A 20213-nucleotide genomic window follows, 5' to 3' on the forward strand; every position below is an offset into this window, starting at 1 on the left:
CGGCCATGGCTCACGGGCCCAGCCGCTCCGCGGCATGTGGGATCTTCCCGGACCGGAGCACGAACCCGTATCCCCTGCATCGGCAGGCTGATTCCCAACCACTGCGCCACCAGGGAAGCCCGACTCTTATTACTTTTGTAGGCATCTATTTAACATTTGCTTCCTTACTTCCCAGAATTAGTCTTTCATGTCATATCAAAATGTTAAGTACGGCTTCCCTGGTGGCACAGTGGTTGGGAGTCTGCCTGCCGATGCAGGGGACGCGGGTTCATGTCCCGGTCCGGGAAGATATCACGTGCCACGGAGCGGCTGGGCCCGTGAGCCATGGCCGCTGAGCCTGCGCTTCCGGAGCCTGTGCTCCGCAACGGGAGAGGCCGCAACAGTGAGAGGCCTGCATACCGCAAAAAAAAAAGAAAAAAAAATGTTAAGTAGATTTGTGGTCCTAATTGTGGTCTAGACGTCCTTCACAGTATTTTGACCTGCCTTTGACTCATGCTGGTATTAAACCAGGTCTTTATTGTTAGAGAAGAGTTCATTGACTAGAATAAATGTTTAAAAGTTTTTGTGTAGAATAGCACTGCTTCCTAGAGTCCACAATCTCCCCTTATTTTAGTATACTAACATTTTGGTTTCTGGTTGACTTGGTTAGGTTTTGAGCCTGTGGTGATAGAGAACGTTTTAGAAGGTGACGAGCTACGCACAGACCTGAAAGCAGTGGAGGCTAAAGTCCAGGAACTTGGCCCTGATTACGTTCTTTGTGTTCATTCTACTACATCCTGTTTTGCTCCAAGGGTGCCTGATAGGTAAATGATTTGTGAATATTGTCCTTCAGTGTTCATCAGTCTTTTACATAAAATGCACTTATACTAATTCTCAAAGATGCCTAAATAACATTTGGCAGTAAATACTACGTGAATGGACTGTTGAAGAAACAACATAATGGCTTGGGAAAATAAAAATTAGATATAGAAGAAGGAAAAAACAACTAGTACCAAGTGGAGATCCTTTTATCACCTGAGTAGATGCAGAGCATCTCTGTTTTCTTGCTCTTCTTTATGTTTCTGGACATCTTGCATCTTTTTCCTTATTGTTTAATAGAAATCTCTATGCTAAATTTTGGATTTACATACTTGTTTTTATTGCCATCTCCACTTTGATCTTACAATTAGTTTTCATATATAGGAACTATCAGTATTAACAGATTTTAAATAGAAAATTTTAGGATTATTGTCCCCTAATTTTTTTTTTAATTGCAAGACTAACCCAGATATATAGTTAGGTGTATAATTGTCTTTGCATTTTGAGAAAAATGCAGATATTTAAGAAATTTTTTTTTAAAAAGGCAAATGTTTGCTTTTCTGAAGGATGGCCGCAGATTTTTATTCTGAAAATGTAGTAGGCTTAGATATAGTAATACATATTTCTAGTTTTGACAGCAACTGTTGGTTTCATTTTAACATTTTGAACAGAAGCGCTAATAATTTGTAAAAAAACTATTGACTTTGGACTATTTTCATAGCATCAAGTTATACTTTGGTTTTAATTCATGGAGTCATATAATTTGACAGTAATGAATGCATGTTAGCTTTTACTATAGGCAGATTTTAAGAGACAGTTTTAAAACCCTGCTCTTGAAAATTTACCTTGCTTCATTCATGAGTCTGGATTCTATTTTCAGATCATGTTGCATATGCTTTAGTTTTTTATTCATTACTTATCAATCAAATTTTAAATTTGTATTTAAATATTAAATAAGCATCTTTAGTCTTTCTTCATTGATGTTTTTGCTATCTAGAAAAATTTTAATGTGATTGAAATAAATTACATTTCCAAAAACACCATATGAATATTTGTATTAGTTAAATTATTTATCCTTGAGGATATCTTTGTTTTTGTTTCATTTTGACTTTTTTTTTAATTGACATATTTTTAATTGATGTATAGTTGATTTGCAGTGTTGTGTTAGTTTCTGGTGTACAGCAAAGTGATTCAGTTATACATATAGATACATATATGTATATATCTATATATATAACATATATATACACAGATACATATATATGTATATTCTTTTTTGTATCTTTTTCATTATGGTTTATTATAGGGTATTGAATATAGTTCCCTGTGCTATACAGTATGACCTTGTGGTTTGTTTATTTTATATACAGTAGTTTGTATCTGCTAATCCCAGACTCCTAATTTATCCCTCCCTTAGCCCCTTTCCCTTCTGGTAACCATAAATTTGTTTTCTGTGTCTGTGAGTCTGTTTCTGTTTTGTAAGTTCATTTGTATCATATTTTACGTTCCACATATAAGTGATATCAAATGGTATTTGTTTTTCTCTGTCTGACTTCTCTTAGTATGGTAATCTCTGGGTCTGTCCATGTTGCTGTAAATGTCATTATTTCATTCTTTTTTTATGGCTGAGTAGTATTCCGTTATATATGTATATACACAGACCACATCTTTATCCATTCATCTGTAGATGCACATTTAGGTTGCTTCCATATCTCGGCTATTGTACCTAGTGCTGTTATGAATATAGGGATGCATGTATCTTTTCGAATTAGAATTTTGTCTGTGTATATGCCCAGGATTGGGATTGTTGGATCCTATGGCTACTCTATTTTCAGTTTTTTTAAGGAACCTGCATAGTCTTTTCCAGAGTAGCTGTACCAGTTTACATTCCCACCAACAGCGTAGGAGGGTTCCCTTTTCTCCACACCTTCTCCAGCATTTATTAATTGTAGACTTTTTAGTGATGGCCATTCTGACTGGTATGAGGTGATACCTCATTGTAGTTTTGATTTGCATTTCTCTAATACCTAGTGATGCTGAGCATCTCTTCGTGTGCCCATTGGCCATCTGTATCATTCTGAATAACTGTTTTGGAATGTTTACAGTATGCGTGGTATAGTGCTAAGTACATTTTACATGCATTGTCTCCTTTGGAAAAAATCAAAAAGGTTTTTTTTCAGTCAGTAGAATTCTCATATACTATATTTTGGTGATGTTACATAATGAATGTTTCTGATTAGAGTGAACTTTAGGAAAATGGTGATGCTCAGTTATTAGTAATATGTTTGAATTTCTGATTTTATTAAATTTAAAAATACATTTTGATTTCTTTAAGTTTAATTCCTTTATAGTCTTAATTTGAACATATATATTGTCTTTATTAGTTAACTGGACAGAGAGTATTGTGGGGCAAAATCAAAGAAAATGTTAAAAAAAAGAAGAGTATCATTTCTTCAAATTGAGAAACACCTCAAATTGGCTTCTAAGTTAGAATACAATCTGGTTCACATGGAAAATATTTTTTCTGCTTCTCTTTGCCTTTCTCATACACATTGAAAATATTAGCAAATTTGATCAATTCAGAATATTTAAAACTACTCAAGTGATTTTTTTAAAAAAATAGTACTTTATGTTATTATAGTGCCTTACTCTCAAGGAAGCTTGTTATCAAGGAATACTTTCATTAGAACACAAACATGTGAAAGTGCCTTTTATGAAGAAAATACTTGTGTGTATCCCAGAAGGTCCATTTTGTTAAAAACAAAATCTGATAAGTTTTCTGCCTTGATTTGTGAGGTTTATGAAAATGAGTGATAAAATAAGTTTTTAATTCATAAAACTTTTAGGGAAGTAAATTGAAAACTTCTGACAGTTGAATAGAATAATGTTAGTTCTGTTTGTAGTTGTAAAACATATTAATGCACAGCTACTATAAAAGGAAAATGTATTATGTGTAAGTTGATAATTAAACCATATAATATATATTTGTAGTACATTTATCTGAGAAATAATTTTTATTCTCTCAAAATGCTTTGCTTCCAAATTTTTTATACTGTAGAGAGAATGTTTTTTAAAAATTAATTTTATCAAACCATAGGATTTAGTTTTAGCTTCATAGTGTGAAGACTTTTCTGTTAGAGATGACTTCAGTCACAAATATTATTTGGTTTTGCAAAGGAACATCATTTATGACACTCTAATTGAAATTTATTATCTTACTTTGCATAAAGTTAGACTCTCAGATTGTTTTAATACGGGGAGTGTCAAATGAAGGAGTACGAGTGAATTTAAAACCAGCAGCTATTTAAAAGATTCTTTAGTATCCAAGTTGTTGGAAAATGTTATTTTGGTACTGAAATATTTTAATGTTCTGTATTTTTTAATACATTAAAGTCTATTTGAAAATGTATTTTTTGCTTTATGAGATGCTTAATGTGAGATTTCTTAACATTTCAAGATATGCTGATTATTTTGCAGATATTAGTTTAGGATGATAAGCAACTGAAAGCATTTAAAAATGAACATATCAGTTTTGTAAGAGATCTTTATAAATAATCTGCTTCTTGCTTTTTATATAGGAAATTTTCAGGTGATTTAAAAGCTACCATCTATGTAAGATTTTTCTAAATACACATTTTCTTATTTATTGGTGACATTAATTTAAAAGCTTTTTCAAGTTTATCCTTAAATGCCTGCTATGCATTTCCAAGGTGCCAAACTATATGCTAAAGTACTGCTGTAGAAATTTCAGTTTGTCTTTTTTTCCCCTAGTATACTTTAAGGATAACTATAAATTAAAAAACTTTTCTCGTAATTTATTAAGACAGAGTATGAATATGTCTTTCTCTTGAATATGTTTATAGATTAGAAGAACTGGCTGTGATTTGTGCTAATTATGGCATTCCACATATAGTTAACAATGCTTACGGAGTGCAGTCTTCAAAGTGCATGCACCTCATTCAGCAGGTAAGAGAGTTTCGAAAGATATGTCAGGGAAAAATGGATTTTAACATATTTGGGATTATTACTTTGTTTTTCTTACACCCTAGTACAGAAAAACAGTTAATCTAGCATCTTCTAATTCATGGAGCATTAGAAATTTGCATCCAGTAGTCACTCAGTAAAAGTCATTATTCTTTGCTAGTGTCATTGGACTATAGTTTTGGTCAGCACCAATATGGAAATACTTTAGTAGCTTATTTTTTTAACTTTCTGAGAATGTTCCATTGCCAGTGTTTTCATTTTTCTAATATAGTGGATTATAGTGTTTTTAAAACTGTATTGATTACTTGTTCTATATTCTATATTTAGTATTTAAGAAATCACTTTACCTTTATATCCTAGACTGAAAATGACTTCATTTATAAACATTTTAGCATGTAACTATGGAGTTGGCAGGTTTTTAAAAACTGTGATTTTATTTTTTTTTAATTTTTATAAGCATCACCTAGATCCCAGTCATCTGTTTTAGATTCTTATTTTTAAAACATGTCTGAGCTTCCCATCCCACTCAGAGTAAGAGTCACAGCCATGGCTCTGTGTCCTCAGGCGTCTGCAGCTTTCCTGATTTCATTTCCTGCTGCTCTCCCTCTTACCCACCCTCCTGGCACATTTGCCTCCTTTCTCTTCCTCTTGTGCTACCCGTGTGCACCCCATTCCTGCTCCTACCTCTTGTTAGGTTGCTTTTCTAGAGAGTTGTGTGGCTTCTTACCTGAGTTTCTTTAGTTAGGTTGATGAGACTTTCTCAGACACCTTATTTGAAATAACATCTTCTTCCTTGCCAGCATTTTCTATCCCTCTTTTCCTGTTTTGCCGTATTCATTGATTTTAAAGTACACATTTTTCCATGTTATATCTCTGAAATTGAGGTGTCTTATAATGTTAAATGGCAATGTTTATTCTTACCTAGCGGTATGTAAAGTAATGGTGCTTCTTGAAATTGATGGCCTCTTTCTCTTTTTCGCCATAGCACTTGTCACCATTTGATATGATGTTTGTTTACTGTCTGCTTATTGGTAGTGATTAGAATTAAGGTTCTGTTAGGGAAAGGACTTTGTTTTGTTCACTGTTATGTCCTCAATACTTAGGACAGTACCTGGTACATAACTGACACTCAATAATTGGTTACTCAAACAATTGAATGAATAAATGATGTATTACATTTACTTACAGTGATTAATTATTCACACTATATCAGGATATGGATAGATATTATCTAGGTATGATATGAATTTTATGATTTGCGTGCATAATGATGTTAGTCAAATATTCAGTTTTGACACACATGTGATTTGTGTTATGTGGATAAGAGTTATTCAAGATTATCTGTGGCCTTCTGCCATGTGGTGGTGAATGCTCCTTAGCCCTGTAGATCCTATCTCATAAATTTTTTTGTTTTCTCTTTTGTTATTTTGAGTACTAGTGTTATCTCTGATATAAATATGGTTTATACAGTAGTATTAGCTGATATGCTTAATTTCTTTACTCAAAGTTTGTACCAGTTAGAATGTAATTGACTGCAAGTAACAAAAACCCAACCCAAATTAGCTTAATCAATAAGGAAATAGATTAGTTTACATAACAAAAGAAGTCCAGAGGTGGAGTGGTTGTATGCATGGTATTCGAGGGTTTCTTAAAACCTTTGAGGAAGACCATTTACTGTTTCCTTGGTATCCTTTTGCATTATTCCTTAACTTTTTAAGGCTTATCACAGTTTCAGACTAGATTATATCTAATTTGAATGGTAGCAGAGGAAGGTTGTACAGTTATCTATGCTGGAAATCTTGAAAAAAGCATACTATTTCAGTGATTCATTTTTATTCCTCCTCCCCTTCTTCCTTTCTCCTCCTCTTTAATTTTTGGCAGCCTTAATTCTTTTAAAAGTCAGATATTCTAGCATTCCTAAACGTTTAGAAAAGTGAGGAAAGGGTAGAAGATCACTCATAACCCTGTTACCCTAACAATTACCCTTAATAATTTGTGTATCCCTTTTTTCTCTTTAATACATATACGTATTGCTTTTTACATGGTTATAGCCATTGTGTACATTTAGTATTAACTTTCTAAAATGTAGTCAAAAGCATATTTAATTTTTAAACTTAAATATAAACTTAGATTATATTTCTATACTCTCCACATGCTTATAAAGTCTTCATAATGATCAGTTTAATGGCTCCTTAACATTTACCCATATGTTATGTACTTAACTCAGCAGTGCTCATTGTTTTGGTGCTCGTGACATACTTTTGAATACTAGAAAATTTGGTGGTGTAATTGAAGAGATTAAGACTCTTAAATGAAAACAAGCTCCAGGATACAATATGAAAGCTGCCCATGGAGTTGTGCATCACGAATACCCTACTTTGTCATCACCTCTCTTCATTCGTGAGGTGGTTTTACTAAAATTTTAACCAGAAAATAACACTATAAGATGGTAAATGAATTTTTATAAGGTAGCTGTTGTATTGTTGCAGATACTGTATTACCTTCTAGAATTGACATTTCTTTAAAAAAAAAAAAAGCAGTACATAAACACTGGCCCTCACAAAAAGAGGTGGTGTCCCTATTGCTTTCAGCCAAATAAATACTTGGGTCTTATTCAGTGCTAGTTGTTTCATGACACTCTAAAAAATTAAAATTAGCTTTAATTTATCTCGGTAGTTTTTATCAGTTATACATACCATTTACTGAGTACCCATACCCACCATGTGTCAGGCATCCTGCTAGACTTTTTTTTTTTTTTTTTTTTTGCGGTACGTGGGCCTCTCACTGTTGTGGCCTCTCCCGTTGTGGAGCACGGGTTCCAGACACACAGGCTCAGCAGCCATGGCTCACGGGCCTAGCCGCTCCGCGGCATGTGGGATCTTCCCGGACCGGGGCACGAACCCGGGTCCCCTGCATCGGCAGGCGGACTCTCAACCACTGCACCACCAGGGAAGCCCCCTGCTAGACTTTTAAAGTTTATTAACTTAATCCTAACAGTTTAAGGTGTACTTCTCATTGTTTCCATTCTACAAGTGAGGAAACAAACTTGGAAGTATTAAGTGACTTGCCTAAGGTCCCAAGCTGCAAAATGGCCCATATAGCTCAGTGTAACTCCAAATCCCTTTATCTTCCTCTAAAAAACAAAGTACTAAAATTGGGAATCTTTCTTGAGAAGATAGTATTGTAATAATCAAGCAAACAATGAAGAAAGAGGTATAACTAAAATGTTTCAGAATTTTTTTTTTTAGGGCTATGTCCCAGAATGACTCAGTGCTGAGCATATAGAGCATTCTGATATGCATATGTAGTCTCCAGGAAATTAGCTTTGCAGAACCTATACTTCTGACATGTACTAAACTGACTAATTTAGGAGACTCATGGAATATGGATGTGAGGACACATTAATAGAGAGGGTTGTAGTAGAGTCACAAAAATACGTAGAATTAAGGATTGTAAAGCTCCCCAAGAGTGGGAAGCAGCAACTTTGTTTATTGAGAATTTGAGAGAAGTAGGTGTTATACTAGTTATTCATAGACCTAATTGTCAGTTCATTCAACAGATATTTGCAGGGTTCCCACGGATGTGCCAGGCGGCAGGGTAGGCACTGGGGATGCAGCAGTAAATACAACAGAATCTTTATCCTCATGGAACAGAAGCAGACAGTAAGCAATAAGGATGACAGGCCTTGATAAATGCTCTAGTATTTGTGGGGGAGGAGTATCAGATGGCGTGATCCAGGAAGTCCTCTCTGAGAAGTAACATTTGAGCAGAGCCCCGAGTGTTATGAAGGCATGAGCTGGGCAGCTCTCTGGAGAGATTCCAGACAGAAGGCAACATCAAGTGCCAAGACATTGAGGCCGGGGTGTGCTTGGAATGCATGAGGCCAGCGTGGCCGGACCAGGGCAACTGAGAGCAGCGGTGGTCGTAAAGAGATTTGAGGTGTGTTAACTGAGGTGTGTTAAAGATTTGAGATTTTCTTCTTGGTATGGTCATCAGCCATTGGAGGGTTTTGAGCAGCAGAGTGATGTGTGACGGCTGTGCTGTGGGGAATGGCCTGTGGGAAGGCAAGTGGGGAACGCTGTTGCAGTAGCCCACATGAGATGCATTGGTGGCATGGGCCAGAGTGGTTGCTGTTAAGGTGTTAAGAAATGGTTGGATTCAGATGTATTTTGAGAGTCGATCTTACACGGTATGCTGATGAACCAGATGCAAGGAACGAGGACACGAGGATTCAGGGACTCCAAGGCTTTTGGCCTGAGTTGCTGGAAGGATGGAAGTGCCATAGGAATAATATTTTGTTTTTTAAACATGGGCTCTTCATCCTGATTACCTAGGTTTTTGCCTGGGTGACTTTCAGTAAGGTGCTTTAACTGCCTGGATTTGAGTCCCAGCTGTGCTATTAACTACATTTCTGACCTTGGGCATGTCACTTTAATTTCACTGTGCCTTAATTTTCTTATCTGTAAAATAGCTATTATTGTGGCATCTGCCCAGATAGCTATTGCATGGGTTAACTGAGTTAAGAATGTAAAGTGCTTAGAACAGTGCCTGATGCATAGTAAGTTCTTAGTAAATTCTGGCCGTAATTATTATATGAACAATGATCTGTTTTATTCACTGCTGCTATGCCCAGAACCTGGAACAATGTTTGGCAGATGATAGGTGCCCAAATATTTGTTCCCTGAATAAATGAGTAAATGGATGAACTGATAAATGGCAACCTTTTACTTCATAGGACATGCTCCTGTGTTTCCTATTCTGTTTAACCCCTTCCACCCTTCTGGTGTTTTTCTCTCCTCCTCATTAATGGCCCCAGACTTTAGTGTGGAGAATGAGGTCTATACACCATTCCTGAGATTGGGTCCAGCCTGTTTGTTTTCTTGCCACAGAATTTGCTACCCTTTGAATGCTTTCTGTGTTTTAGTGATGAAGGGGTTCTAGCAAAGTCTGGTGCACTGATTGCTCTCTTAGTACTCCTCCTAATTTAGGTTCAGATTTCTCTCAGGAAACCTTGGGCACCACTTAAATGTTAATAAAAAGGTAACTCTGACTGTTCCACTTTATTTTTATGTGCTACTTCGCACGGTTTTCAGTTATTTATTCAATTAGTCTCATATGCTTCTCTCTGTTTTCCTGTGATAAGGTGAGATTTTCTCTGATCATAGTTTATGAGGAAGTTAGAAAGGAGAATGACAGGGGAAGGTTAAGATTTAAACAATCATGCGATAGCCTCCAAAGTTGTCTGTGCCCCTTCCCTTTTCTGCTTTTGCTGCTTCTACCTATTGCCTGGATCTGGCCTCTTAGATTAGGCTACTTCTGTTCTCTTCTATCTGCTCCTTCTATTCTCCCTCAGCTATGGATGTGGATATAAACTGGGAGGATGAAGGTCAAATATGGTTACAATATTAATAGGAATGTAGATTGTGAATACAGATTGAAAATCTGTGGCTACAGATAAAGAAAAAAACTATCTTAGTTGAAATTTAGATAGTATCTCAGTTTTTAAGAGGAGGAAATTGAAGCACATTAGGCAGAATGTTATAGACTATGTCGCATGGGACTAGAACTTAGTTTTACATTTCTAGCAAGTATTCCGTTTTTCACCAGAATACTAGATTTTCACTTGAAGTTCATTTGCAGTGGAATGAGATCATCTAAGATTATAACATCAGGAAACATAAGTTATGTAGAAACTCTTACGTAGAAACTCTTATGCCAAGAGTATACCAAAACAATTCTATTAGTTGAAGTTAAAAATGAAATTTTTCTTTTCTCCTTTATTATCCAAGTGGTGGTAGGAGCAGAGCTTGTTGCTTAAAGTGGTCATGCAGGTTAGTAGATTATCCAAGCATCAAAGAGAGGCACTTAATGTATAATTTATTGATTGGCAGCATGGGCGGCTACAGGCCACTCGTGAACTCACAGAGGGTGTTTAAAATTACTTAATAGTTGTAGGACCCACTGTTGTTATTTATTGTCAAATAGAAGATCACAGATGAAAGGCATGGGAGGAATTCACTCTCTCTTACCCAATTTTAAGGTGAAAAGTTCTGTTTCATTGTAGTTCCCACCCGAACTGATACTGAAACTCTGCCTTCCTCACAGGCTTGGTGTGAAGATTAAATGATTTATGTGTGAAAGCAGCTTGTAACTATAAAGTGCTCTTCCACATATAAGGAGCAGCATTTAAAAACTCAGTTTAATGCTTAAAAATATTTTACTGGCATCGGTACAAAGAAAACAAAAATCTTTCATCTGTTTTTTGTTTCTGTGCATTGTTTTAATGGTATTTATTAATAGCAGTTGCTGTCTCTTCTTCTAGAAACTAATATGTAATACTACATCTTATTCCATTTTCCATTCTAGGGGGCTCGGGTTGGTAGAATAGACGCTTTCGTTCAGAGCTTGGACAAAAATTTTATGGTTCCAGTAGGTGGCGCTATAATTGCTGGCTTTAATGATTCCTTCATTCAGGAAATAAGCAAGATGTATCCAGGTAAATAAATCAGTTGCTCTTCAGAAAAAGTAACTAACAAACAAAAATCCATTTGTACATAGGCTACTGTAGTAAATCTTATTTTACAAAGCTTTTTTCCCCTTCTGAATGTAACTTATCATCCTTATTTCAGGAAGAGCTTCAGCTTCACCTTCTTTAGATGTCCTTATTACTTTATTATCCCTTGGATCGAATGGCTACAAGAAGCTATTAAAAGAAAGAAAGGTAATCTTTCCCGTTAGGTGTAAACAATACTGTTGACTAAAACAGTACTCCAAAGTATTGGTGTTTTTGTCTATTGGTTTATCACATTGGGATGTAGATACCTAGCAAAGTCCTAGGGGATTTACTTTGATCTGGACCCTCCCTAGGTGGTTTTCAGTTAATCATTGTTATCCTGTCTGTTCATACATCCTGAGGAATCTTGGAAAAGTGATTTTTGCTTTTGTGTTTGTTTTTGTCTTAAGAAACTCCTGCATCAGGGATTCTTATTATTTCGGTAAAATTTAATTCATTTATCACTTATAGGTAGAGGCTCTTAAAAGACAAATGGACAAATTTTTTCTTTTTAGTTTTGGAAGCCTGAAGATTTGTTTAGGTGTGACATGTCAGTTGCAGGAGGAAGAGCTAGGTCAGATGTTGGCCAGCTTCTCATTCTAAAATAATAAGTCCATCCCTTGGCATTATTAGAATGCTGAACTCATTGATTATGTTGGTTATGAAAAGAAAAGTGACATTTGTGCTTAAAAATTGGACTTTGTGGGCTTCCCTGGTGGCACAGTGGTTGAGAGTCCGCCTGCCGATGCAGGGGACACGGGTTCGTGCCCCGGTCCGGGAAGATCCCACATGCTGCGGAGCGGCTAGGCCTGTGAGCCATGGCCGCTGAGCCTGCGCGTCCGGAGCCTGTGCTCCACAACGGGAGAGGCCACAACAGTGAGAGGCCCGTGTACCGCAAAAAAAAAAAATTGGACTTTGTCTCCAGCACTAAAAACTAGCTTAATTCAGGGGCAACTCCAAAATTGTAGACAAACAATGTTGGTAGGGCAGATCAGACTAAGATGTTTTATTCATTTCCCATCTGGGAGAGCTAGAGGCCCCTGGTGCAGTTTTTGTATCTGTATAACTTTCTAACACTTTGTAGCAATTACAGTCCCTTAGATTTATAATAGTAATTTACATATTTTAAAGTATTTTCATGTATGTCATCTGATGGATCCTCTCAACAGCATTATGAATATGTGACAGAAGTTAAACATTTTCTGTGCCCTGTTTTACCCTAGTCCCTTTTTCCCCACTAATTCAACGCATATGAAAGTAATTATTTACTTTTCATTGTTAGGACATCTTTTAAGATTTACGTGATATAGGAAAAGATGCTCAACCTCAGTCATTAGGGGAATGCAGATTAAAACCACAGTGAGATACCACTACACACCTAGCAGTAGGGCTAATATTAGAAAAACAAACAAACAATAAAAACAGACAGCACTGGCGAGGATCTCAAGCAAGTAGAACTCTCAGATGTTGCTGATAGGAATGCAAAATGGTACAGCAACTTTGGAAAACACTTTGGCAGTTTCTTATAAACATTTACTTACCACATAAACTAGCTGTCCCACTCTTAGCTGTTAACTGAAGAGAAATTAAAATTTGTATCTGTACAAAAACCTTTATGTGAATGTTCATGGTGATTTTATTCATAATTGCCAAAACCTGGAAACAACTCAAATGTCCATCATCTGGGGTATAAACAAACTGTGGTACGTACATACTCAGCAATAAAAAGGAACAAACTACTGATATATGCAATACTGTAACAACTCTCAGATGCATTATGCTAAATGAAATAAGCCAGGCTTGAAAGGCTACATATTGTATGGTTTTATTTATATGTCATCCTGGAAAAGGCAAAAAAATACCAGGACAGAGAAAAAAGATCACTGGACGCTAGAGGCTTGGGTTGGGGGAGGGGACTATTAATGGTAGTGAAATGTTTTGTATCTTGATAGTGGTAGTGGTTTCATGACTGTATGTTTGTCAAAATTCATAGAAGTGGACACCTGAAATTGTACTATATGTAAATTATGCCTGAAAAGAAATTTTAAATGATTAGACTAACACTCCAGTTTGATAAACTCCAAGAAATAATCATCTTGTTCTGGCCAGGAGAAAACCTCAGCAGAATCTTTCAAGGGCCCTTCTCCGTATGACAGATGAAGACTGTTTATAGATGTGGAAAGCCATCATTTCTCTGTATGAGAGTTGAGTTGTATCCGATGTCAGTGAGTCTTAGCTCTCCTATCACTAGTTGTTTCACTATGGAAAAGGTTCTTGAACTCACAGGTTTTATTTCATTACTTGTGAAAGAAACAGTTGCTATCTCAGGCCACTTCTAGTTCTAAAAGATTGTAGAATATTTCCTGAAATAAAACAGCTACTTTCTGGACCTTGAGCATTATAATCATGGGAATTGGCCTGTAATTTAGTAATTTAGCACAAATCATATGGGTAATTTATAAATCAAACTTAAGTTTGAAATTTTTAAGATGATGGTCTCTTCAGTTTCATGGTACCTCCTATCCATTTCCACCCCTATTAAGCTGTCTTGACCCCTCCCATCCCCCATCTGAACAATGACAAGCCCATTTAAAATAGCATGGTCTATAGTATGGACTATTGTTTCTTTGAAACTGAAAGTAGATAAAGTTGAGTGTAGGATAAGTTTCATTGAGTAAATACTTAATTTACTAAATATCTGTTGAGCATCTGTTATGTGTCAGGCACATAATTGTTTTGTTTTTTTTTCGCGGTACGCGGGCTTATCACTGTTGTGGCCTCTCCCGTTGTGAAGCACAGGCTCCGGATGCTCAGGCTCAGCGGCCATGGCTCATGGGCCCAGCCGCTCCGCGGCATGTAGGATCCTCCCGGACCTGGGCACAAACCCGTGTCCCCTGCATCGGCAGGCGGACTCTCAACTACTGTGCCACCAGGGAAGCCCCAGGCACATTATATTGATAGAGCAATCAATAAAATAGACAAAGATACCTGCTCTTATGGAGCTTGCATTTCATATGGAGGACACCAGCAATAAACAAATCATATAAAATATAAATGTTTGTTTAATATATAAATTACAAAGCTGAAAGTGCTGTGGAAGAAAAGAATAAAGTAAAACAAGGGGGGGTTGCGGATGATGTGTGGGGGGAAGTGGTGAGAATTGATTTTTTAAATGCAGTGGTTAGTGCAGGCCTCGTTGAGAACGTGACATTTGAGTTGACTTGAAGAAGTTTGAGGGAGTATACATGTATGATGGAGAGGAGTGTTTCAGGCAAAAAGCCAGTACCAGGAATCAGGGTCAAGTCAGTGTGTTTGAGAAGCAGAGAAGAGGCCAGTATGGTTGGAGCAGCGTGATCAAGGAGAGTTGTGAGAGTTGAGTCAGGATGGTAATGGGGGTGGGCCGGTCATGTAGGGCTTTCTAGGCCATATAAGGTCTTTGCCTCATATTCTAAGTGAGATAGATAGAGAACCATTGGAGGGTTTCGAATAGAGGAGTAACGTGATCTGATTTATATCAGGAAGGATATAAAGGATCCTTGAAGGATCCTCTGGTTGAAGGATTGATCTGGTTGCCGTGTTGAGAATCAATTAGGGGGGCAAGGGTAGAAGTTGAGCTTTTGCAGAAATCAAGAAGTGATGTTGACTTGGATCTAGATGGTGCCAGTAGAGGTGATGGAAGTGGTTGGATTCTAGCTCTCTTTTGAAGATTGAGCCAACAGGAATTCCAGATGAATGTATTGTGAGTGAAAGAGAGACATCAAGAATAATTCTGAGGTTTTTGACCTGAGCAGCTGGAAGAATGGAAGAGCCATTAACTGAGATGGGGAAGCCCATGGGTTGGAGGGGAAGGCCAAGAGTTCAGTTTCAGACAAAGTTGAAATCAGGATGTCCTCTGACGTCTAGGTAGAGATGTAGGTATGGAGTGCGATACGAGTCTAGTGTTAAGAGAGAGAGCTGAGCTGGACATAAAAATTTGGGGGAGTTAATTGGCTAAGAGATTTTAAGAGAATGAGTCTAAAGAAAAGAAGTGCAAGGACTGAGCTCTGGGGCATTCCAACATTAAGAGGTCTGGGAGAAGGAAAGAGACCAGAAGAGGAGACTGAGAAGGAGGGAAAGCAAGAGCATGGAGTCCTAGAAGCCAAGTGAAGGAAGTGTATCAAGGAGGGAAGTGTGATTGCCCAGTGCCACTGATAGGTCAGGTAGAGTGAGCACTAAGGTTTGACTACTGGGTAGAAAAGTTTCATGTAAAATCATTCTTAACATAGTCTTTCAATGCTGGGCTTGTGTTATCTAGCAGATACCATATATGTGTAGATACACTTATGTATATATATGAAGTTATAACCCCTAATACTGAGCACTTACCATGTGGCAGGCTCTCCTTGAAGCACTTTGTCATGTATTCATTTAATCCTCACAGCAGCCCTGTGAAGTGTTATCCTCATTTTCACAGGAAATGTAGTGACAGAGAAGTAATATGTATGAGGTAAATTGTGGGACATGGATTTAAATCTAGGCAGTTGGGCTTCTGATCCTCTCTCTTAAAACCTCTAAACTGTACTTTTTTTTTTTAAATATAGGTAAATAATGTAGTTTGGTAGCAATGTAGCCACTTTAAATAACTATAAATCTGAAGACCTAGGTCTTACTAATATCCAGAGGATACAAAAACAATAATACGTTTAACAACTTTGGCCAAAAAAGCTCAGTTGTATTTTAGATATACACTATTTGCTTGTGCAGAACCACTGTTGCTGGGGAACTCCCTCTCTGACTCCAGGTGGTCCTGGTGAGACTGTCAATCACAGGGTCCCTTCTCCTCTTTCTTAGGGGTGGCCACGTGATCTGGCTAGCCTCGTTCGCAGGTGGACATGTGGAGATAGAGTCCTTCCAGCAGATTTGATAGTTCATTTAGAGATGTTGTATCTGTTGCTTTGCAGACAGTAAACTGTAAGGATGTAATCTTATGACTCTCAGCTGCCATATTTCTGGCCATGCCAAGAAAGCCTTCTTTAGAGTAGAGAACATAAGAGGGAAAACAGAACTGAGAGTCATTTGAGTCTCTGGATCCAGCCTTACCTGCTTGTAGAACTGGCTGTTAGATGACCAATAAATTACCTCTTTCGTTTTAAACTAGATTTCTAATGCTGATACTTCCTTTTTTTTTTTCCATTGAAGTATAGTTAACTTACAATGTTATATTAGTTTCTGATGTACAGCAAAGTGATTCAGTTATACATATATTCTTTTTCATATTTTTTTCCATTATTGTTTATTACAGGATATTGAATATAGTTCCTTGTGCTATACAATAGGACCTTGTTGTTTATCCATTCTGTATATAACAGTTTGTCTAATGCTGATACTTTTGATTCCTCTTATACCCTTCATAATGTTTCAAACATTCATTTCTTCTTTTCCATTGTCCCTGCCACAACTCCCTAACTAAAGCGCTTACCATATCACACCTGGATGGTTACAATAACTTACTAACTCTTCTCCTGATCCCCAGTCTTGGTCTACTCTAATTTGTCATGTTGTAGAGCACTGCCAGATTATATTCTTAAAATGGGGAAGTCCCTTTTGGTCCAGTGGTTAAGACTGTGCACTTTCACTGCCGAGGGCGCACGTTCAATCCCAGGTCAGGGAACTAAGATCCCACAAGCCGCTCAGCGTGACCAAAAAAAAAAAAAAAAAAAAAAGATTATATTCTAAAAATGCACTTTTCTTCAAGTTATTCCGCTTTGGGTTTTGGTTGCTTTTTTTGGTTGCCTGTAAGACAAAGTCCAAACTCCTTAGCCTCCCATTATGATCCATCATGATCCTTTGTGGTCTGGTCCCACATTACCTGAGCAGCACTGGCCCCTGCTCGTTCATTCATTCAAGCAAAGAAATGTTTATGCATAGGCCCTAAGGTTAAATTTACAAACAAGACTGACATAGTCGTTACCCTTAAGGAAATTGTAATCGGGGAAATCTGCATATTAAATAAATAATTACAAGTCTGATGAGAGTTATGAAAGAACAAGCAGAGTATATGAGAGCATATATCACCTAACCCAGCTGGGGCACCATAGCCCAGCTCTCACAGGGTCAAGTGTCACTAGAAGAAGTGACATCTATTCTATGAAAATGCAACTTGTGCACTTATTAAGTGGCCCCCATGGTTTAATTGTAGGCTAGAATTGATGACTAGCATAAGCGTAGAATTCTTAAAGGGTATTTTAGACTGAGTCTGGAAAACAAAGTGTTGTGCAATTATTGGAGATTTTGTGATTTAGATCACTTTCCTTTAGGGTAAGTTTAGATTCAGTAGGTCTGGAGTGGGGCTTAGACACTGCATTTTAACCAACCTTCCCTGATAAATCTGATGCACACCCAAGTTTAAAACCCATTATTTTGGGGCACACAGGTCACTTGTATCTGTAATGGAAACTTGGAGAGGAATATATCATAGCATTTTAATACTTATACATAGATAATATTTCATGGAGTTTGAGGTGAACTGCACAAATATCACAAATATCAAAGCTTGAAAATATAACTTGTTAGTTTTCTATTTATTTCTGGTATTTTTAGTTGTCATAGTTATAATCTTTTCTTATACCGTAGCTAGTTTTTACCTTATATCAGTCTGCAGGTTTGGCTAAAATTTCATTTTTAAACTAAATAAATAGAATATGTTGTAGCTCAAACAATAAAACCATTACACAAAGTTTTAAGTTAGACATTTTAAAACTATACTTTATAGATGCAAATTTTTTAATTTTTATATGCTGTTATTATAATATCAAATAAACATACTATTTAGTTTTTCCTGTTTTTGTTCTTCTTGAATTGAAACTGTAAATACTAATAGCTAATAATATTAAATATTTGCCATATAAACTAATATGTCTTGAGTAATTTTATAGTAAACTTATTTAATTAGCAAATTAAACTGACTGTTTGAATGCACATCCCTAAAAAATTACCATCAGGTGTCTGAAGTGAAACTTGGTCCTTGATTTTGGGTAGTCTAGTAGATTACTGCCTACTTTGGAGTTTGCCGATTGATCCCTCTATTCTTAGCATCCTTTGCTTGTTATATAGTAGATGCTCATCAGATATTTATAGAATGAACTAATGCAGGGCATTTGGGAACACATAGATCCACTGTTGTACAGTCTTTTCTTGTTTTATACAGAATAAGTATCTTTCTATAAAATTAGGCAGAAAGCAAATAACATTTTGATACTGACTTCCATTGTGACTTAGATGTTCTTATAGAGACATTTCTCCATATGGATATAGTTGAAAACTTGTGAAAAGGAATAAGTTAAAATGGTGATTACCTGTTGTATGTAACAGGCACTGTACTTCTGGGAGTAGGGCTTCCTCCCTAGTGGATACTCCTCTTCCAAAAGTACTTTTTCTGACCCCTAAGGATTTTGGAATTGTTGATATTAGGGTTGTTCTGTCATCTTTTTGGAATCTAAGAATTTCTATTATGCCATGCTTCTTCTGACCATTGACATTTAGGGTTTGACTTTAAAATTTTCAGCTACTTCTAGGTGATACCAAAGGCCCATGCAGGTGTACATTTTGCTTAGCAAGAATGAAATTCCATCTTCTTTGAGACTGACCTGCAGCAATATGTAGCTCAGCTGGTGAATGGATCGAGTAGGCAGCCCAGCTCTGCTTTTCGTTGTGACCTTGTCCTTTGTTAATCATCAGGTAAATATTTTGTGGGGAAATTTTATGTTTTTAGTGTTATGAATTGGATGACTCCATTTTAGATGTCAAGCGGTAACTTGCTTTGTAACATCCAGAACTTCGTTCTTTTCCTTTATCTAGATAGTGTAGAGTGGAATGAACAGGGACAGGACAAGAATAGGATTATAGCTGCAGGGTATTAGCATGTGTCTGTAGGAGTCCTGCTAGCTAATGTTAGTCATTTCAACCTGAAAACTATTTTAGGCTAAGGGAAAAATAGGTGGGCAGGAAACATATTTTTATGAATGTCTGCTGTATGCCAGGAATTCTGCTAGGTTCATTATATTCATTATAATGAATTCATTATTTTCATTATAACAAATTCATTATTCATTTCATGTACTACTCAGAGCAGGTTTCTGAGGTAGGTATTATCCCCATTTTACAGATGAAATTGAGGCTAGAACAAGTGTACTTACCCAAGGAGCACATATAAGTGCCAGAACCCAAGTCTAGGTGACGCTAAAGCCTCTGCACTTTCTGTCTTCCCACTCTTCCCACTGCTTCCAGTCACCCATCCACTGTTGTGGAAGTGTTTACCTGCTGTGTGCTAAGCATTTGAGCCATAAAAATGATAATCTCCTGACCTCTATTCTTATCTAGTGGAGGTGTGTAAAACCCCAAAGGCTCTAATGTAGTCATTGGTTTTATTTAAAATTCTTTGTATAGAATTTACTTAGAACAGAAACTATCTATAGTAGTAATTGTCAGAGTATAAAAATGCTCATTTGAGGGCTTCCCTGGTGGCGCAGTGGTTGAGAGTCTGCCTGCTGATGCAGGGGACACGGGTTCGTGCCCCAGTCCGGGAGGATCCCACGTGCCATGGAGCGACTGGGCCCGTGAGCCATGGCCGCTGAGCCTGCGCATCTGGAGCCTGTGCTCCGTGGCGGGAGAGGCCACAACAGTGAGAGGCCCACGTACCGCAAAAAAAAAAAAAAAAGCTCATTTGAGAACTTTGAGAACTCTATCATTGTAAGAGCATAAAGTTTCCTTTTTAACAACTTCATTCAACAGGAAAGTCTTTTTGTTGAAAAATGTGGATGTCCTCCATAAACCATAATTGCATATATGTAGCATAAATATTGTTTTTTTATTGGATTTGTTGCGGAAGTAAAGGCCTCTT

At 37.0% G+C, this 20213-nt stretch overlaps 1 protein-coding gene across 2 annotated transcripts in view; it reads left to right on the forward strand.

Annotated features, from left to right (window-relative positions):
• Window positions 1–20213, forward strand: part of SEPSECS (Sep (O-phosphoserine) tRNA:Sec (selenocysteine) tRNA synthase) — a 35522-nt gene that overhangs the window by 5759 nt on the left and 9550 nt on the right. For both annotated transcript variants that reach the window (XM_081253754.1, XM_081253753.1), the window contains exons 5-8: window positions 650–803; window positions 4662–4764; window positions 11149–11278; window positions 11412–11503. In XM_081253754.1, the coding sequence (XP_081109880.1) occupies window positions 650–803; window positions 4662–4764; window positions 11149–11278; window positions 11412–11503 (479 nt within the window). The remainder of the gene's footprint in view (window positions 1–649; window positions 804–4661; window positions 4765–11148; window positions 11279–11411; window positions 11504–20213) is intronic.

Source organism: Mesoplodon bidens (genome assembly GCF_964165515.1).
Source record: "Mesoplodon bidens genome assembly, chromosome: 1".
Lineage (NCBI taxonomy): Eukaryota > Metazoa > Chordata > Mammalia > Artiodactyla > Ziphiidae > Mesoplodon > Mesoplodon bidens.